The 21,260-nt window shown below is 38.5% G+C and overlaps 1 protein-coding gene across 1 annotated transcript in view; it reads right to left on the bottom strand.

The window, feature by feature from the left end:
* The window catches only part of LOC23687601 (muscarinic acetylcholine receptor DM1), a 78,098-nt gene extending 57,223 nt beyond the window's left edge, over positions 1–20,875 (bottom strand). The window contains exon 1 of the mRNA XM_021852871.1: positions 19,917–20,875. Within this exon, the coding sequence (XP_021708563.1) occupies positions 19,917–20,806 (890 nt within the window). The 5' untranslated portion in view covers positions 20,807–20,875. The remainder of the gene's footprint in view (positions 1–19,916) is intronic.
* Between the last annotated feature and the right edge of the window lie 385 nt (positions 20,876–21,260).

The raw sequence follows: 21,260 nt of genomic DNA, 5'->3' as shown, positions 1-21,260 counted from the left end.
CCTTTTGGCTCGGGAATTGCGAAAAGTTGGCGTGTGCGTGGCTGCTATTCAGGAAGTGCGTTGGCTAAGATTTGGAGAACGTGAATTCAGAGCGGTAGACATCGTCGCTAACACCGCATTCAAATACAACCTACAACCTATTAGGTGGAAGCCGATCAACGAGCGGATCTGCGTATTGAGGATTCGGGACAAGTTCTTCAACTACAGCCTGATCAACGTCTATGCACCGACCAACGACAAATCCGATGATGTGAAGGACGCGTTTTACGAATGTCTTGACAAGACCTATGGAGAATGCCCAAAACACGACGTGAAAATTGTCATCGGCGACGCTAATGGGCAGGTCGAAAAAAAAAAAGACTTTTTCCGCCCTATCATTGGTAAAACGAGCCTTCACTCTGTTACCAACGACAACGGCCTACGTTTAGTGAACTTTGCTACCACCAGGGGGATGGCCATCAGTAGTACCTACTTTGCCCGCAAGGATATTCGCAAGCACACCTGGCAACACCCAAATGGCGAACTTTGCAACACCATGTTCTGGTAAACGGCCGACATTTTTCCGCTGTCATCGATGTTAGAACTTTCAGGGGTCCTAATATCGACTCAGACCACTATCTCGTTGTAAGCAAAATTCGAGCGCGATTATCAAACGTTTCGAGTTCTAGGAATCTACAATTGTTGCGATTCAATATCCAACTACTATCAGCAGATGGTGTAGCAGCGGTCTACCAACAAAAGCTCGACGAACGAATTAGCGAAATCAACGAAAGCGTCAACCTCAGCGATCTGTGGGAGTCAGTCCACGGAGCGGTGAGCACAGTAGCGCGAGAAGTGGAAGGTACTGCTCAACGAAGACCAAGGAACGGTTGGTTTGACGAGGAGTGCCAGAGCATGGCGATTGAGAAGAACTTGGCCAGAAGCCGGATGCTGGTGTCCGGTACCCGTCAGAGAAGAGAGCGGTACAAGGAAGCAAGGGCAGCCGAAAAACGGATCCATCGCAGAAAGAAAAAGGAGCATAAAGAGGCAGTAATTGCTCAGGCGCAAGGAGCTATGGAACAGAACGACGGTTTACGAATCCGGAGAAAAACAGCGCCGTCTCCCGCCATGTGCAACGACCGCGAAGGAAACTTGCTGACGGATAAAACAATAGTGGCCGCCAGGTGGAAAGAGTACTTCGAGTCATTGTTGAACGGAGATAACGGAAATGGATCTGGTAGCAAAATTCAAGTCGATGACGATGGACAGGCTGTGGAACCTCCAACGCTCCTTCTCCGTATCATTTCAATGATATGGTAGAAAGAACAAATGCCTACTAGATGGTTGGAAGGTCTCATTTGTCCTTTGTACAAGAAAGGACATCGACTGGAGTGCACTAATTACCGAGGGGTAACACTCCTTAATTCGGCGTACAAAATCATATCAGAAATTCTGTTCAACAGATTGAGACCGTATGAGGAGTCCTTTGTCGGCGAATATCAAGCTAGTTTCCGAGAGGGCTGATCAACGACGGATCAAATGTTTACCCTGCGTCAAATCCTAGATAAATTCCGGGAGTACAACTTGCAGACTCATCATCTGTTTGTAGATTTCAAAGCAGTGTACGATTCAGTAAAGAGAATCGAGTTGTGGCAAATTATGTCCGAACATGGCTTTCCGGCGAAGCTGATTAGACTAATTCATGCAACGCTTGATGGATCGAAATCAAGTGTACGGGTGATGGACGAGATTTCGTCATGTTTCGTAACCTTAGATGGATTGAAACAGGGTAACGTTCTTTATAACTTGCTGTTTAGCATAGCGCTCGAAGGAGCTATCAGGAGAGCCGGTGTACAGAGAAGCGGTACCATTATCACACGTTCTCATATGCTCCTTGGCTTTGCGGACGATATCGACATCATCGGGATTGACCGTCGGGCAGTGGAAGAGGCGTTCGCGCCTTTCAAGAGGGAGATAGCGAGGATCGGGCTCACGATCAACACCACAAAAACGAAGTACATGATAGCTGGTAGTCAACGTGGGTCCGGTCGTGTTAGTGGTTGCAAAATGGTGCTAGGTGGTGAAAAGTTTGAAGTGGTGGAAGAATTTGTGTATCTTGGAACACTAGAGACATGTGATAATGATGTTACCCGCGAGGTGAAAAGACGTTTTGCAGCTGCGAGTCGGGCTTTCTACGGACTCCGTAACCAGCTGAAGTACCGTAGGCTGCAAACGAAAACAAAACTCGCGTTATACAAGACACTGATCTTTCCGGTTGTCCTATATGGCCATGAATCATGGACATTGAAGGAAGTCGACCGGAGAGCTTTCGGTGTGTATGAACGTAAAGTACTGCAAACAATACTCGGCAGTAAATTAGAAAACGGCTTCTGGTGGCGTCGCATACATCACAAGCTGACCCAAGTGTATAAAGAGGTGGATATTGTCAAGCGCATAAAACACAGCATGCTGCGTTGGGCTGGTCACGTTGCCCGTATGGCGGAAGAACGACAAGTATATTATCTTTGCAGAGAACCCGGACGAGGCCGCCGACTTCGTCGAAGACCGTGCACACGATGGCTTTTTGCATTTGTGGAGGACTTAGCGCTCAGAGCGACTAGAAGCGATTAGCTCAGGACCGAGCCCAATGGAGAAAACTCATCTATTCGGCGCAGATTCATCGCTGCGAATTGTAGCCCATCAAGTATCAAGTAAGTATATACAATTTAGGTAACATTATTAAAACACTGGTTCTTTTCATGATTTTTGTTAGAAAATCCAATAATTTTAACAATAACGTTGATTTGTGTTGTTTGTTCCCTAAACCATATTTGTAAGCACCTATATATTCAGTTCGCCGAAATCATTTTGTCCCTTTTGAGTTCAGAAAATTGTTATGTCATGACTTCAAAATTCTTCTAAAATGTTATTTTTAATCAATGTAAACCAAATTTTTGTTCTGAACAACCGGTAAAGGTTAATTTTCAATAAACTTTATTCTACAACAAGCTACTCTACACCACAGAGAAACAGACGTAACACTTAGAACAAATCGCGATAAAAATCATAGTCGAGAGCATGTACGCCCAATGCTAAAATCGGTGTGTTTGGCCGATGGACCAACAGATGGTGGTAGTGTGTAAACGTCAAACGCGAACAAAAACGTTGCGAGCGCTGCGGGTAGTGGAGTGACCTCCTACAATATATTTAAAGCGATCGTTTGAAAAAACGGAGTGTGACGTTGGAGTGTTATGTCTGTTTTTCTGTGCCTACACTATGCTGTACATTCTTCCACATAATTGATGTTATTTCAATATTCAATGAGCTTTGAATTATACTCAAAATATTACTCTATTTAGCAGTGTATTGATTTTACAATAAAAATGTATAATGTATAATGTATGAATAAATAACTTCAATGAGCGGAGAGCATTGATAACGTTTTTGTAATAGGGGGGTCTGGGACAAAATGCACCACTTAAGGCAGATGTGCCGAAATGAACACTAAACAACATGTATGTTGTATTTTAATATACAAATCTAGTTGGTTTGGGTTCATCGTACATGGTGTTGAACGAGTTTTCATTATAATCACACTAGATTATTGGAAAATTTACCTTTTTCTAACACTACTTTTGCGTGAATTATGATCGATGCGGGGCACGATGCACCGCTTTTTGAGGCAGAACGCACCACAAAATTGAGGCAAGACGCACCATCGTGTTTTAAAATTAATTTTATTTATCGTAAAAACACGAGTAAAATACGAGAACTTGAGCAATCCTCTGGCACATCAAAAATTAATTAGAAATGTTGTATATTTGTTTTTTGTTCGGTGTACGAATATGGAATTGGGTAAATTTTAGACACAAATTCATTACTTTTCCACGATTTCAAAGATTTATGCAAATGAATATAGTTTATGATTGCCGAACAGTAGAAAACACCTAAGACCTTAGTTATTCATCGAAGTCTATAGATCGTTTAATCATCTCTATTTTTGTTTACGTTCGAATGTTGTTTCGATCGAAAACCATTTTGCATTGCCCGTTACGCCAGCAAAATAAAGTGGGCCATGGAATCGAACGAGAGTTGGATTCGCCGTAAACAAGAATGGGTGCGAATTGTTTTATACTAACATGATGTGAAAACAGGGCCCTGTACGAAAATGAGTTTGAGTCACTGTATTTCTTTTTTTTTTAAATGGATATTGGTATTGAATAGTGTTCGATATCACTACTGAAATAATATTGAAAATCGCTAAGAAAACAACGGGGATCACTATCGTTTTAGCATTCTCATCAGAATCTCTACAGAATTTTCATATGAGTCCTATCATAATTATCATCAAAACCTTTCCAATTTTTACTTAAGAATAATTCCATAGATCTCATCAGAATCCTTTAGAAAAAATATCCGTTACAGAATCCTTCTAGGGTTTTGCATTCAAATCCTTCCAGGATTTACATCAGAATCTTTCGAGGATTCTAATCAAAATCCTTCCAGGACTCTTACCGAAATACTTCCAGTATTCTGATAGGAATCCTTCTTGGATTCTCATCGGAATTCTTTATGGGTTTTAATCATAATTCTTCCAAGATTCACACTTAATCTTTCCACGATTATTATAAAATTATTCTAGGATTCTCATAGGAAACAGTTCAGGATTTTCATCAGAAACCATATAGCAGCGTTTCTCAACCGGTGGCCGCGGACCCCCAGGGGTCCGTGACGACCTCTCAAGGGGTCCGCGAAGCCATTGCAACAAAATGTGTAATTTTTTATGAAAAAATTGATAAGTTATAAATAATAACTAACGTCGATGGGACGACAATGGGTCAGAGGGATGAGAATGAATTAAAAACATAATTTGAAATACGAACATTTGAAATGTCAAATTTTAATGTTGTATTCTTTGCAGATGTCAAAAGGTACCAACAAATAATTAGACATCTGGGACGATTGATCGTGATTTTAAATAAATTGTCTTAAAAAGCTAGTTTTATCAAACTTGAAAAGAGAATGATTCTTATTTTTGATTCTTAATTTCGTCAACATATTATAACCCACGAACATATTCCCATACTGGAAAAAAAATATTTCAAATCAAATTAGGAGATTTATCAAATAATCAACTTAGATATATGCGTTTTTGATCCAACCTCACCCTCGACGACGGTAACAACTTAATGAAATCATCGAATTTTGATAATTGACATAATAAAGAAATTTAATTTATTTGAAGAATTGAATTGAAGCTCTCGAAGCAATTTTAGATGAAGATCTGGTACCTCTCATTACTAGATTTCTCTTCTAACGTATGACATGTCTTTCAAGACTTTTTCATCCTGTTTCTACTCGGGGGATTGCTTTGAACTAATGAGAGTCGCCTCAAGGAAGTGCTGGAAGCCAACACACCCTATATGTGTGGCATAAATCCATAGATATATTTTGCAACAATCTGCCAAGAACTTCGAAAGAGGTCACAAAAATAAAATAATTCGCCTAAGTTGTTGTATTGTCTCTTCTGATAACTCCTAGATGAATTCATCAACGCATTGCCAGTTCAATGATTCTGGTAAAACCATTCCAATACCACAGAAGGAAAATGCAAAGTATTTCATAATGACATGTCTTTCAAGACTTTTTCATCCTGTTTCGACTCGGGAGCTTGCATTGAACTCGTGAGAGACGCATGCAGTCCTGTTCTATGGATTTATTGTGCAATAAATAGCATGATTAGAGATTGTCAATGCATGTTTTCGCCAAGTTTGGTTCTTTGCTTTTTTGTTAAAATTGGTTTACGTTTTTACTAGAAATATTTCAACGAAGCTCAATTAAGCTCAGCTCCTTTAAGACTGCTTTGCATGTTGTTTGAAAATCTTGGAGAGCTTCAGACGTAATTATAAATATAATGTAGCACAAGATTTCTGAAAAATTCTTAGTAGGATCTTGACGCATTTCTCATAACATTGTTCGTCGATTTGTTTTGTAGAAAACCTTTTTCACACTCGTGGAAAATTTATAACTGTTTGCAGTAAGTTCTGCGATTTCAATGTGAATAATTGTATTGAATATGTCGAAGATCTTTGACGTAAACATCTTTTAGAAAAGAATTCTAGACAACAACATATTTTGCAGAAATATTTAACAATATTTCGATAACAATTTCAATCATCATTGGATATTCAATAGATTTTGTCGGGAAATAAATGGTAAAATAAAAAAAAGTTTATGTATGCCTATATGACCTTATAAAATAAATGAGTTATTTGTTTTGAATAAATAACATTTTTTTGTTATAAACTCTTCAAAATTTATTTTCTAGGGGCCGCGGAATGTTTGTAAGACCTTAAAAGGGGTCGCAAATCTGAAAAAGTTAAGAAACATTGCCATATAGGGTTCTTATCCGAAACCTTCCAGGGATTTCATTAGCCTTCTAGGACTCTGATCGGAATCTTTTCTCATCAGCTTTCTTCAGGATTCTCACAAGGACTCTCTCAGTATAACAGTAATTTCAAAAAAAAAACTTTGATCGCCCAAAATCAAAATGTGGTACTTTGCTACTAAACCAGAGTTTCAATATACCGTAATCCGGGGTAACATTCATCATTTTTTTGAATATTTCTTAAATATTTCGTTTGAAAATGCAAATAATGCAGATTTTATATTTTTAAAACAAGTACTGCCACCCATAGCTTGTAACTATATACTGCATTTTCTTTTCTGAAAGATTTAAGCATGTTTAAAAAAATGTTTTAAGTGATTTTTTGATTCAGCTGATATGGGGTAACATTGATCACCTATGTAAACAACGTTCGGTAATATTGAAAATGTCGTTATTTACTTAAATCATGACCCCCAAAGCCGAATATGAAGGCCAAACGGTAACAAGTCATTTACTTTTTGAGTTATTTCAAAATTAAAAACACCGCGAACCACGGAATATGCCTGAGGATAGGCAATTTCCTAAAGGAATTCTATATTCTTTACAATAATTCGTTAATGTTGCCGAATTGAGCGTACTTATGAAAGTTTTGATAACGGAATCGTTTGCAGCGATGCCATAGAATTTCATTTTTCTTGTTCATATCGTTTGCAGAACTTATGTGAGACATGAATCTTCGGTAGTGTCATCCTTACCCATTGAAATCATTGTTTCGAAAAGTTGGCAAATTTACGCATAAGGTAAACGCAATATTCGCAAAAATCTTCACTTTCATTAGCTCATGAATATGTTCCATCAATAAATGATGATACGAACTTTTTACAACATGAATCATTCCGATCAATTTTACCCCGCTGATCAATGATACCCCGGATTACGGTACAGTCGAAGCTCGTTATAATGACAGCTTTTAAGCGACAAAGGTTCATGATATCGAAATTTGTCGGTCCCTTTAAAAATATTTCAATGTTGTAACTATTCTCTATAATGACTTTTCCCTATTACGACGGTCCCTTGCGATGTCGTAATAATAAACTTCAACTGTACTCTTAATTAGCTTCCGATAGATATACGTTCACGAAACAGTTGTATTTAATATTTCCCATGATGAGAATTTCCTTAAAGTTTGCATACCGTTAAGTCACCAGTCACCGTGGGGCCTCTGTTCACCGTGCACATATACAAATTCCTACAGAATATTCATACAATTTTCACAAATTATTCTTTTATCAGCAAAATAAAATAATACTGATGAAACAAAGTAGTTTTTGTCGCATATCGTTTTGAAAAACCTAGTATATGTAGTCAAAATGATGTAAATTCGGTTTAATAATGGGATTTTTACCACTCCTAGTAGAAACCTGTTGGACCTTATAAATGAATCTTTCAGAACCGGGCACGTGCCACAGGTTAAGAAGGAATCTTTAGTGATTCCTATACAAATGGTTGCTGGAACGATTAAAGCCGAAGAGTTTCGTCCCATCAACATGTTGCCCACATAAGAGAAAAATTTAGAGCTTGTTGTTAAAGGCCAACTGATAAAATAATTGAATAATAATAACTTGCTGATACCAGAGCAATCGGGATATCGAGAAGGACATTCTTGTGAATAATACTGGGGTTGCTGAACAAAGCTGGCCTCTATACGTTCAGAATGTTCCAACTTTGCTGATACAGTGTTATGCGATGTTTCGCATGATGAGTATTTTTTAATGATAAAAATCGGTCTTTTGAAATCAAAAACGTGGTTCCAAAACTGGACTCTGATTGGTCATCATTATTTAAATGACTTTTGTACTTTGTACAACAGCTGTGATTTATATGCTGTCATTTTACAACAAAGATATCTATCGACACCAAACCAAAATGTATTCCTCAAGAATCTTCTTAAGAACAATACCCAACAATACAGTATGACCCTTTATAATACGGTAAAATCAACAAATGTACGTAGAAGTCGCATAATAATGAACGCACTTTAAACGCTTCGAGTTGACTACAATTTGAAATCGAAATATTTCAAAATCCAAATAACTTTGATATATGGGATCTTCAGTAAAGTTGTTCTGGAGGTGGAGCACTATCTGATGGTACCTCATTTAATTCTGAATTTGACCGATAGGTGGCACTAGAGTGCATGAAACTGTTACTTCTGTTTTGCAAATATCTCAGAATCCTGACTACTTAGAAAAATGACGTCTTCGCCAAAGTTGTTCAATAGCTCAAGGGCTATCATTATTCAAGCCAGTAGATTTGATGTTTCAAAATAATGATAGCCCTTGAGCTACTGAACAACTTTGGCGATGACGTCATTTTTCTTAGTGGTCAGGATTTTGAGATATCTGCAAAACTACAGATTCATGCGCACTTGCGACGTCTAGCAGAAAAATCTTGAGGGTTCAACTATAATGCCAATTATACCATAATTACACTTAAGTTCCAAAATTGTTATCAATAAACTTAAAATTAATTGCATTCACACAAAGTTTGGTACAATTCTAGGAACTTTAAAATGCGTCATAAAGCAGATGCATCTAACAATCGACAATTTCCCATCGAGCACTTACCTATTTGCTTTCAGGCGGCGGTGTGAACTAACCTACTGCCCTTCCCAACCAACCAGAACCACCAATCTAACCACGTGACCAATCGTGCAAATTTATTATTATCAGACAGAATGTACAAATTTAATTGAATTTTGTTTAATTATCTACGTGGTGCTGCCGCTGCAGCTGTAGCTTAGTTTCGATTGCCCATTCCATTCGTGTGTAGGTACTACACAGTCATTTCACAGATATGAAGCAGAACTGGATTCAACACAAAAGTTTTCTCAAACTTCGGATGAGTTTGATTCATAACTGTGAAGCATCGCAACCCATACTGCAGTTATGAATCAAAGAGAAGGCGATTCATTGGCCGAGTGGTTAGAGTCCGCGGTTACAAAGCAAAGCCATGCTGAAGGTGTCTGGGTTCGATTCCCGGTCGGTTCAGGATATTTTCGGATTTGAAATGTCCTTGACTTCCCTGGGCACAGAGTATCACAGTACCCTGCCACACGATATACCTACGAATGCGAAAATGGAAACTTTGGCAAAGAAAACTCTCGGATAATAACTGTGGAAGCGCTCATTGAACACTGAGCTGAGAAGAAGGCTCTGTCCCAGTGAAGACGTAATGCCAAAAAGATGGAAGAAAAATAAGAATAAGCGATTTCTAAAGAAACGCAAAAAGTATTATTATTGTATATATTTGTTTAGGTGGCTTTTCACCCTTGGCAAGTTTGGCAAGTTGTTCCATAACTGTGGGATGACTGTATTGGTAGGTACCTACGCTACAAAAAAAGCGGAACCGGAGCAAGCTTTTGATGTAGGAAGCGGCGATTGCATCCAGCAGATGAATGTGCTCATCTGTTTCGAATTGCAAGCGGTCCAATTCTGGGATATTTATTTGACCTGAGGGAAATGTGGAACCAGTCAGTGAGGCGAGGATGCACGCGAATGTAAATGGAATATGTACATGTGAATTTCAACTGTGATTGCGTAAGAGTAATCATTTGAACAACTTTCCCGAAATGGGATTCGCGATTATCACTACGGTTCACGTAAAACATGTTTCTAACTCCCTTATTGCAGTTTTAATTCTAATCCTAGAAGCTTTTTTGGCGCACTTGCCATCACACACTTTTTGTAAGACTTTCTGGGTTGTGCTCTTTAAGCTTGATAGCAATGGTATATATGATTGAGAAAATTTTGGTGTAATGTTTCACATAAAAACTGCTCAGAAGATTCATGACTGTGATTTTTACATAAATTGCCCTAACAAGTCTATCAGGGGTGAATTCAGGCGTTCCTTCTCCAGAAATATTCATGTATTCTTTTGAGTGATACTTGTCGGATCTGCACCATGAGTTTCCAATAATTCAAACGTTTTGTTTTTCTCAAATTCATAGGGATTCTTATACCAATTTTACGTTATAAATTCTTCAAGAAATCCTGTAATGAATTTCACCTATACGATTCCTTCGCAAGTAGTTTCATTGATTGGAACGGGAATTCCTGCAACATTTTTTCTTCAGAAATTTGGTCAGTGGTTTTTTCTTAATAATATTGTACAACAATTTTTGTATTTTCCTCAAAAAGTTTCTTAGGAACTCTTTGTATAAGTCCATTAGTAAAATGGGGAAGGTGGGTGCGAGCACCTCCAAGATTCGTTCTCGGTTTTCAAGCTAAAACAATTATTATGCACAAGTTGTCGCAAAATCTCTATTAATTGATTAGTTCATAATCGATTACAGTCCAAGGACGCCCATTATGGGTAACGTATCATCGACCAGGAGTAATCGATTAATCAAATTAATCGACATTATTTTCTGTCAAAACGAGTTTTTACTGATATATGCACTACAATAATCACTGATTTATCCTCAACTTATTCCCATTTTGCCGAAATTCAATTGAAAACTGCTTTTAAAATTGTTCATATTAAATAAGTCCTTGTGAATACGAATGTACGTTCACGATGAAATTTCTCTCAAGGTATTTGTACAATACGAATTTCCAAACCATGAATATGAGGTAATGTTTAGTGTAATGTACTTTGATTATCTTTATTCAAACTAAGATGACTATCAGTATCAGTTCCCTCTTCCATTTTTTATGATTTCAATAATTAAATAATTCTATGTAGATAAAAACCCGAATTTAGTATTATGCCATATAATTCCACTTGAGTTTGTATCCTTTGACTGATACGCTTATTTCGACCTCAACTGTAAGGCCATCTTCAGTGCCGTGTACTAGACTCGACTTCTAGTACACGAAAGTGAAGACGAACTACTATTAGAAGTGATCAATTTATACAGAACATACATGATTCCCGAGTTCTGTAGGAAATCCCTGCTTTTCTTCATTAGAGATAATACAAATACCTTACATACAAAAACAGGGGCCCCGATAGCCGTAGCGGTAAACGCGCAGCTATTCAGCAAGACCAAGCTGAGGGTCGTGGGTTCGAATCCCACCGGTCGAGGATCTTTCCGGGTTGGAAATTTTCTCGACTCCCAGGGCATAGAGTATCTTCGTACCTGCCACACGATATACACATGCAAAAATGGTCATTGGCATAGTAAGCTCTCAGTTAATAACTGTGAAGGTGCTCATAAGAACACTAAGCTGAGAAGCAGGCTCTGTCCCAGTGGGGACGTAATGCCAGAAAGAAGAAGAAGAACATACAAATACAAATACAAATAACTTACATACAAATACAAATACAAATAATACAAATACCTTGAATAGCATAGCATAGCATAGCATAGCATAGACTGACTGTACATGTCAATGGTTGCTACTCCGTGATTGATCGGAACTGGTAAGAATTGCACTAGGATCCAAATGAATAAGGGATGGGAGTTTCCGCTTACTCTCGGAGTGCAATTTTAGCAGATCTAATATTATTGATCAATAACGGCGCCGGCCAAGTCCTTACAGTCAGTTGGGATGGGGAAGGAATGTTAGGTTGTAATGATTGTTGCTTCTAGAGACCGAGAATACCTCTGCATCTCCACAATCACTACGGGAAGGGTGTTTATTAGTAAGGAAGGAAAAGATCTGGGAGTCACCTTTGGTCGGTGATGCGATCCATGGACAAGGAGAAAAATACGACTTATACTTAAAGCTAGTTTTGTATTTTTGTCTCGAGCAGTTTTTGGTGGAAGATTTAAAAAATACGTCAACATCTGCAGTGTCGAACTATTCAAAAGATTTTTTTTATTAATGGCGAAAACAGAAAAATACATGTATATATTTTAATTATATAAAAAGGAATTACGACACTTGTAGTGACGAAGAATGCATTGTTTGTTTGAAAATTACATATGAGTATGACTGTGCATTTTTGTCTAGAGGTGAAAAGTTTTTGGTAGAAGGTATAAGTTTTTTTTTAAATACGTCAACATTCATAATGTCGCACAATTCAAAAGATATTTTTAGTAATGTCAAAAATATATGTATCTTGATGCCGACATTTGTAATGACGAACCATACAAAGTTTGTTTGAATATTACGAAATGAGCTCACCAGTTGGTAATCCCTCCTCAACTGAACACGAATATATTTTCGCACCACACAGCGCGAACAGCAAAACTTCTCGGCGTCTCGAAAACGAACCGTCTTGCGTACACACCGAGCTCGCTTGCTTGGTCTCTCGGATGAACGCCGCCCAGCAAATCTAAAACCGAGAGAAAAAAAAAAGCATTCCGGCGACGCACAAACTGAACGCACTTGCTTGGGCTTTCGGAAGCACACTCTATTCACTTTCCATATGTGTTGATAAATGGCGAATATAAAAAATTAAACACAAAAAAGAGGTGCAAAGAAACATAACCGCCAGACAAAATAGTTGTTTTGAATAACTTTGAAATAAAAATCAAATTTCAGATATATTATTGGTAGTCTGTAACGTCTTCACATCGCTCACATCACAGAAAAACATCACATAATCATTCATTAGTTCAAAACAAGCCACAAAGGAGTTCACTAAAGGAGCGCTTACCCTATAACCCTTTTTTTTATTCCAGTTCAGTGCTTTTGCCACATCTTTCACCATTCAGTGCTGTCTCAATCAGGCAGGGTGTATTAGTGACCGGTAGGAAGAGATTATTAAGTACTTCACGTACACTGTTGCGCATTGTTGTACTTTAGGTGCTCTGACCTAAGAATATGTGTGTCTATACTTCCACGTTTGGCAACAGTAAATCACCCATCTCTCCCACTCAAATGGTGACACAAGCAAGTGAACAGAGTGAAAGAGCAGATAAGTCCCAGTCCCCTAATATCACCACACCAATGAAGCACAACATCCCTCCTCATACACACCCATCAGGCACAACATTTCACATTTATACTCGCTCACCTACACACACGCACATTTCGTATGCGTTTTATCAATATCCCTCGCGCTCTGCTCAGATTGCATTCAAACAGTTATGTGGCACTTGTGATGGTTCGCAAGAATCTGGTCCGTCACTAATACGTTGTTGCACTTGTTGACCCCGAATATGTATGAGTAGCACATATGAATGAAATTTTTACCGTTATTCGATGCGTCTTTTCAGATTGCGTGGCGATGAAACTCAAATAAACATCAGAACGATCTTACCTATGTCTCAATCTTTCACCTTCCATTTCAATGATCCTACCATTTATCATACCACCACTCTTCGGATGAAGGTTTCCATCTGGATCTTGATACTTCCTCACGGATATAAACCCACACACGTTCGCGTAAGTGTGAGTATCCTCGCTGATTCGTATCTCAAGTGAGATACTGAAATGTTGCTGTACTCCACCGCTCCGCACAGTTTTAAAAACAAAAATGGCTGTCTCTGGGGCGAAGTTTCATATACGAGTAAACACTTTACACTTTTTGCCACGAATATTTCGAATTTTAACAATTCTCCACTTAATCTAATGTGGGCCATATTGGGCATCCACTTAATCACTTTCACTACATTAAAATGCGCGTACATTCGGTGAAAATAGATTAATTTTCTCCATAGTACCGAAGATACTCCACCGGCGAGGCCGTGCTGCCAGCTTCCCGTTCTAGGTATTCACAAATAATACAAATACCTTGAATAATACATTAACTGATAACAGAGTAGTTAGCTGATAATTGTTATTGTGCGGGTCCCGGGTTTTGTGAAGCTGTCGATACTCTTATTACTTACTTATGGCGTTTTGTCCTTTCCGCGAATTCCCTATGAGGTTCGATCCCCTTATACTCAGGCCGAGAGTACACAAACAAAAATTGAGCAGGATAAGCGACTACGAAGTATAATATTTTATGTATTCACAATTTCTCAACTGTACCATTGGAGTTTTTTTTTTTATTTTTCCTTGACACGTCAAAGTCCAGGTAAAATGTATCATTTAAAATATCTAAAGTGTTTTTTTACAGACTTGTCATTCAAAATGTGTTTGAGAACATAACCAGAAATTTCTTTGACGAAAACTTTAGCGATTCCTCTCAAAATATTTTCAGAAATTCCTATGTCTGGAGGAATTTAGGAAATTTCACAAAGAATTTTCTAAATAATTAACAGGCATATTTCAGAGATGTCTCAAGAGAAATTTTATCAGAGATTTTGGAATAAGCTTTTGAAAAAAAACTAGGTTAAATTTCAAAAGTACTCTCTGATCAAACTTTTGTAAATTCTAAAGTAACCGTAGATTAATTCCAAGAGGATAATTGAAAGAATATTAGACGAAATTCCTCTAGAAATTTGTGTTTTAATGATTGAATGAATTAATGAAATAATTAATGTAGTACTAACTGGTGTGAAACTCGAAGATTCTATGAGTTTTGACATGAGACATTACTCGAGAATTTTTTGGAAGATTATGAGTAGTAATCCGATATGGAATGCTGGAGAAATTCCGAGAGAAATTTCCTGAGGAATCCCAGTTCGAATTTACTGAAGAATTCCTAGAATAATCCAAAATGTATTTTTCGAATAAACCCAGGATAAGTTTGTGGAGCAATTCCTGGGAGTAGCTGTAGATGAATTCTTGAAGAAAAACTAATCAAAATATCTGGAAGAATAACAGAAAAATTGGTGTTGTTTGTTCGAAAACCCTTCGTTCGAAACATACAATAGCTCAGTGATGGATTTTTTGACTCCCACCGATTAGAGCCGCAATCGAACCTACGCATTCAGAATACGCCTAAACGACTGATGTTGCTAACCGCATGGCCACAAAGTCCACTAGGAATCTTTGGAAGATCTACCAGAGTAACAACAAGAAAAGCCGAAGTAAAAATTAGTAAAACTATCTTTAGGGAATCCTGGGATAGTTTCCGTGAAGAGTAATATCTTCGGAAATTTTTTGAAGGTTCAACTGAGCATTCTAGAAAAATCACTGACAGAAATTCTGGGAGAATGCCTGAAACTGCTTGAAAGAATTTCAGAGAAAAATCACTAAAAGTATTCCTGAAGTTTTTCCTCGAGGAATATTAGAAGAAATTCTTGAAGAACCTGCGAAAATTTCATTAAATGTTACTTTGGAGCGTTGAGACATTTTTAACAGGATTCACTGCAAATAGAATTAATTAAAGACTTTAGGAATCTTCAATTAAAAATGTAGACTTGTATTGGATTTGTGACCATTTGTACTGATAATACATTTAATAAAATTCTACTTAAATAAAATTGCCATCTAAAATGCCAATAAACTTAAACTAAACAAGGCTAGCTGGAGCTGACCAATAAGTTCGTTAAATATTTGAACTAACAACCGGAGGTATTCCTCATGATAGGATTTTTTCTCAAAGGTCTGGTGAAATCAACGTGGAAGAAATTCATAAATAATTTTCTTGATAATTTCTAGGAAATTTAAACATGTAAAGATTTCTTGTTAATAAAACTGGAAAGCCTTCGTATGAATCTGCAGCAAAATTTTCTATAAAAGTATCCTGACAGATTTCTTGAATTAAATCTTAAAAGATTTTTTTTATTGTTCTCAAAGAAATGGATGGGGGCGGACATGGTGTAGTGGTTAGAATACACGCCTCTCACGCCGAGGACCTGGGATGGAATCCCATCCCCGAGATAGTTGCTTATGACTCAAAAAGTGACGACTTCCTTCGGAAGGGAAGTAAAGCCGTTGGTCCCGAGATGAACTAGCCCAGGGCTAAAAATCTCGTTAATAAAGATAGAAAAAAAATATTAGGAAGAATACCTACGGGAATTTGTGGTAGAATCTATTGAAGAATTGAAAAAGAACATGAATACTTCCTCTTTTTTTCTCGAGAATCATGGGTATTTTTTATGATATATCAAGAAAGTAATGCATTAAACAAAAGTTTCACATTTTGTATTGAGGGAAACCAATTTCAATGACTTCAAAATGCTCTGAAAACTAAAATTTGGATTTCTCGAGGAGTTACTCTATGAATTAGACCAAGAATTGTTTCAGGATTTTTTCAGAAATTTTACCAAAAATTTCAACTTTGTTCATAGTTCCAAAAATTCCTCCAAAACTGCTTTTTGAAAGTACTTAAAGAATGCTTTCAAATTCCTACTGCATTATCCAAGGATTTGTTCCAGCTATTTTTCTCGGGGTTCTTCAAGAATTTTCTCCCGGGCTCCTTAAGGATTTTTCCTCAACATTTCTCTCGGAATCCCACCTGGGATTCCCTAAAACATCCCTTGGAAATTAGAATCCATCAAAGATTCCTTCAAGAAGTTCTCTACCAATGTTCATGAATTTAATTTCTCTTAAAACATCAACGGACTCCTTTTGAAATCCCTCCTGAAATGCCTTTAATGGGTTACTTTTGGAAAAGTTCCAGAGTTTGCTTCAGAAATTCTTTCAGATAGTCCTCTAGGAATTTGACAGTGGATTTCTTCAGATATTTTCTCTTGAATTTTCCAGCAATCCTAGCATCTTTAACCCGTATAGGCCTGAGTGAAAGCAGAAATACTAAAACCCTTACCACTCAGCGAATATTTAACGGATTCAAATATTTTTTTGTCAGTATACTGGTCCACATATCTAGTTTCTAGAAATGGCCGGAGAAACTCGGGAATACCCCTGTAGCCGGAGTTATTGCAGTGGATCACTGGGTCAGGTCGGGTAGAAAAAGGCGATTTTTTGGGACATGCGAAGTTATCTTTATTTATTTCCAATGGCATTCATTTTGTATTGCATAAATCATTAAGATCTGATATTCAACATTATGAATGAACAGTTTTGCACTGTTTAGAGTGTACCAGATGCGGCCACTCGGGCTTGATGTCCTGAAGAACCGGTTCTAGATTTGTTAGGTATTGAACCGTTTCAAATCTCTAAAGGTATAGATCGAACATAGTAGTTCACTAAAATGCATTCTCATAACCTTGAAACAGATGTTAAGATACAAATTGTGCACTTTATCATAAATTTGAGGCATCCCGGGGACCTGAAAATGGTTATTTTCAGGATCAATCAAATGAAGTTGACATAATTATTCAATTTAATCGATTATAAGAAACATTACGCAGATGCGTTTTTCTTAAAACTCCTTGATATAAAAGCCAGCCGATTCTGGAAATTATCTGTGACTTGAAATTTGCCTACCTTCAGGGGCACAGAAGCACAAAACCCTTGTCACCCGACCTGACCCAGTGATCCACCGCAATAACTCCGGCCACAGGAACATTCCCGAAATTCTTTGACCACTTTTGGTACTTTTAGAAACTAGATATGTGTACGAGTATACTGACAAAAAATAATTGAAATCCATTAAGTATTCGCTGAGCGATGAGAGTTTTAGTAATTTTTGTTTCACTCAGGCCTATACGGGTTAACTTCACCCATTGTGGGCACGTCTCCTTCAACCGCCGTACTGATGAACCAATTCCTCCTGCTGCCCTTGATCCTCCACCTCTGCGTCATTCAGATAGTGCTGCTTCCACCGTTAAATCACCTCACGTTAGACCGTTGGGATACCTCCATTTTAATCTCGGCACATTTCGGCTCGCGGCACAAAGCCATTGCGGGATGCATTGAGTTTCTTACTTTCTCCACTTGAGAACTTACGCGTTTCTTGAGAACGATACAGCTGCTCCATCCCTTTGCACTCCAACTCTTCCAGAAGCCGCTTTTTATTCCAAAATAAATGAGTTTGCTGCCTTCGCTTCTGTTTGTTTCGTTCCACATTTTGACGGGTACCTTGCTGTAGCATCATCGTCCTTGTTACATTCTTCTCGTCCAAAACCGTCTGACACTCCTTGTCAAACCAACCGTTCCGTCGATTTCCTTCCTCGAACCCAATGGCACCTTCCGCAGCGTTGTTATTGGCTGCTTTGACACTACTCCTGCAATCCTCAAGAAGGGCTTCGGTGTGCCCTCCCTCATCCGACAACGCTGCTTCAGGGCTTTGCGCTTAATCAGTTGCGACTGTTAAAATGTTCAGTTTGAGAATAAAAGTCTTAAAATTCTATAACTTATTCATTTGAATCGAATTAAAATTCTTACCAACCAATCAATCACGGAGTAGCAACCAGTGACATGTACAGTCAGCCTCTGCTATGCTATGCTTGAAATTTTTGAAATCTCCAAAACAATTTTTGTGGATCTTTTTAAGAATACTTGAGCGAACGCTAGAGAGAAATCCTCGAATATTTTATGAAGAAATCTCAGTAGAAATCATTCGATAATCTTAATATCTATTACTTTGGCCTTCTTTGTATGCAATTCCGAAAAATGGCACAAATATCAAAATTCTCTATTTTCAGTACACGTCACATCTGACCACTATGCAGAGAACAATTGGCGCTGGTCTTATCACACTCTATCAACACAATAAAAAAGCATAACTATACTTGCTATAACCATCACTTAGCCAGTAGCCAAACCAATCTGATTGTATATATGTATACCATTTCCAACAAAAATACCCCTCTCCCATCCCAACTATTCAACAATATCCACAAATTTGCAAACTACTCTCGTCGGACACATTCTTCGCCCGTTACCAGCTTCTCTTCAAGTTAAACATTTCGATTTGTTTCCACCATCCGAACCTACAAACTCTTGGAGGTTCCTCAGCAGCCCAGTAGAACCGAACCCGGTATTTATGTTCGAAATATGTATTTGTTCCGAGCAAACTGCAGCACCCAACAACGTCTACAAGCTACTGCAACAAGTAAAACAAAACGAAACTTCATCGTTGTTGTGTTGAACAAGAGCAGCCAGCCTCCGGTATATAAAAACGATTTTTATCGCATTTTTAACACCGCATCTAGCCGATCTGGTGTTTTACAATTTGAAAACAAAGCGGCACTTTAAAATGTAACAAGTAACAAGTGTGAAGCCGGTGATGATAGTAGGATGGAAAATAAATGAACAGAAAACAATCGCCGCCCTAGCCTTGGCCAGAAGGCAATATTTTACTATCTGCTGGCGTGGTGCTCCCCGGATCGTTGTTATAAGAAAAAAAAATCGTCATCAAATGTGAGCTAACTGCGAGTTTTAAACGATTTTTCATTTACTGTCCCTCGAAAATTTTACGATTCAAATATGATAATAAAATAAAACATGAAATATGAAATAAAATTTAAATAAAATAAAAAGTTGAAAAAAGATATCGAAATGGCAACATTTTGAACTTTGTTTCCTATTCATTAGAAAGATACGGGTTAAATACCTGATTTCCTTTGATATTGAGAAATTCAACCATCAAAACGATATTACGTTCAAACGGGCCCAAAAATTTAATTCCACGCAAATATGTAACTAAACCATAGAAAACGAGTAGTGAGTGACACTAAGCACATATTTCAAAGATTTTTTTTTAATAACGGTCTCTGGAGCACGCTGCTAGAATCAGCAGCAAAAGTGCACCCATTTGAACATTTATTCCGAATCGCTTCCGCTCGAGTGGACCGAACGAACTGAATTATTCAAACCACGCGTCTCCCACTCCCCCTTTTGTTTGAAGCACTTACCTCGAATTGGACCGCTTGGAGGAATCTTTCTTCCGGTCCCCGGTCAAGTTCTTCAGGTCCTTTTGTCGCTTTTTCGTCTCCCGCCATATTCGATAGTAGAGGAAGCACATAACCGTCACCGGTACGTAGAAAGCGGCGATGGCCGTCCCGAAGGTAATGTAGTGATTGGTCTCGATGAACTGGATGTAGCACTCCTTCTCCGGCACAGTTCGCTTGCCCTCGATATAGGGCCAGCTGTAGATCCACGGAGGCCACAGCAGTAAGCTGATGCCCCACGCGGCCCCAATCATAATCGCTGCCCGGGTCGTTGTACGCTTCGCTCGATATGTTAGAGGCCTAGTTACGCTAAAGTATCTATCAAAGCTAATGATGAGCAGATTGAGCACGGACGCATTCGACGCCAGGTAGTCCAACGCTAGCCACGTGTCACATATGTGGGGACCCAGGGGCCAATACCCGAGCAGGGTCGTTACCGAGAACAGTGGCATCGATATCAGTCCTATTGCAAAGTCCGCAATGGCAAGTGAGAATAAAAAATAGTTGCTGATTGTTTGTAGCTGTTTGTCGATCTTGAACGAGATCATCACCATGACGTTTCCGGCCACCGTCAGAATACTCAGGACCGTGGCGATGATGCCAAGGATGATGATCTGTACCAGCGAGTAGGTGGGTTCGATTTCCGCTAGACTTTCGGTTTCGTTACCGCCGGGGCTTCCGATCGTACTGCTGCTCAGGGCCGTCGTCAGTGAGGTCGATGATGTTGGGGTAATGTTGAAGAACATGTCTTCAACGGAACCCATCGTTCCGGTGCTACCCGCAATGCCGGTAGCGGCACTATAACGGGACAGAAGGAAGCTGTCCACCGTCGTCCTCGTGTCGTAATAGGCCATCGCCGATTGGTGGGAAGCAGGTTGCTGCTACCGGTGGTGTCGATCGGTTCGTCGGTGAACGCTGACTGCTGCGGCGTTCTGGAATGGGACAGAAAAAAGGAAGGATCATTAGTTAATGAAGCCAGAAAAGTAGAGGAACTGATTTAGAAAATAAGATTCTAAAATTTGTGTTACACAAATTGTGTATTTGATCATTCTATTGCAAAGTTAAACCTTTGAAATCAGCATTATACGCTTCAATGTATGCAATTTCTCTTGAAATAAACACGTTTTTATAGAATAATCGGATTTATGGTTAAAAAACTATGCCGTTATGCTGTATGATTTCAAAATCGAGTTCAGAAGTTCACACTTAAGCTTACATAACATTTTACACAACTAAAGTTTGCTTGTTGGCTCATCACCAACAACCCTAGCACTGACTTTTCCAACAATTTTGCTTACGCCTGAAAAA

The sequence above is a fragment of the Aedes aegypti genome, chromosome 3, assembly GCF_002204515.2.
Source record: "Aedes aegypti strain LVP_AGWG chromosome 3, AaegL5.0 Primary Assembly, whole genome shotgun sequence".
NCBI classification, from domain to species: Eukaryota; Metazoa; Arthropoda; class Insecta; order Diptera; family Culicidae; genus Aedes; species Aedes aegypti.
The sequence above is the reverse complement of the archived record's forward strand: the minus strand, read 5'-3'. Positions and strand labels throughout refer to the sequence as shown.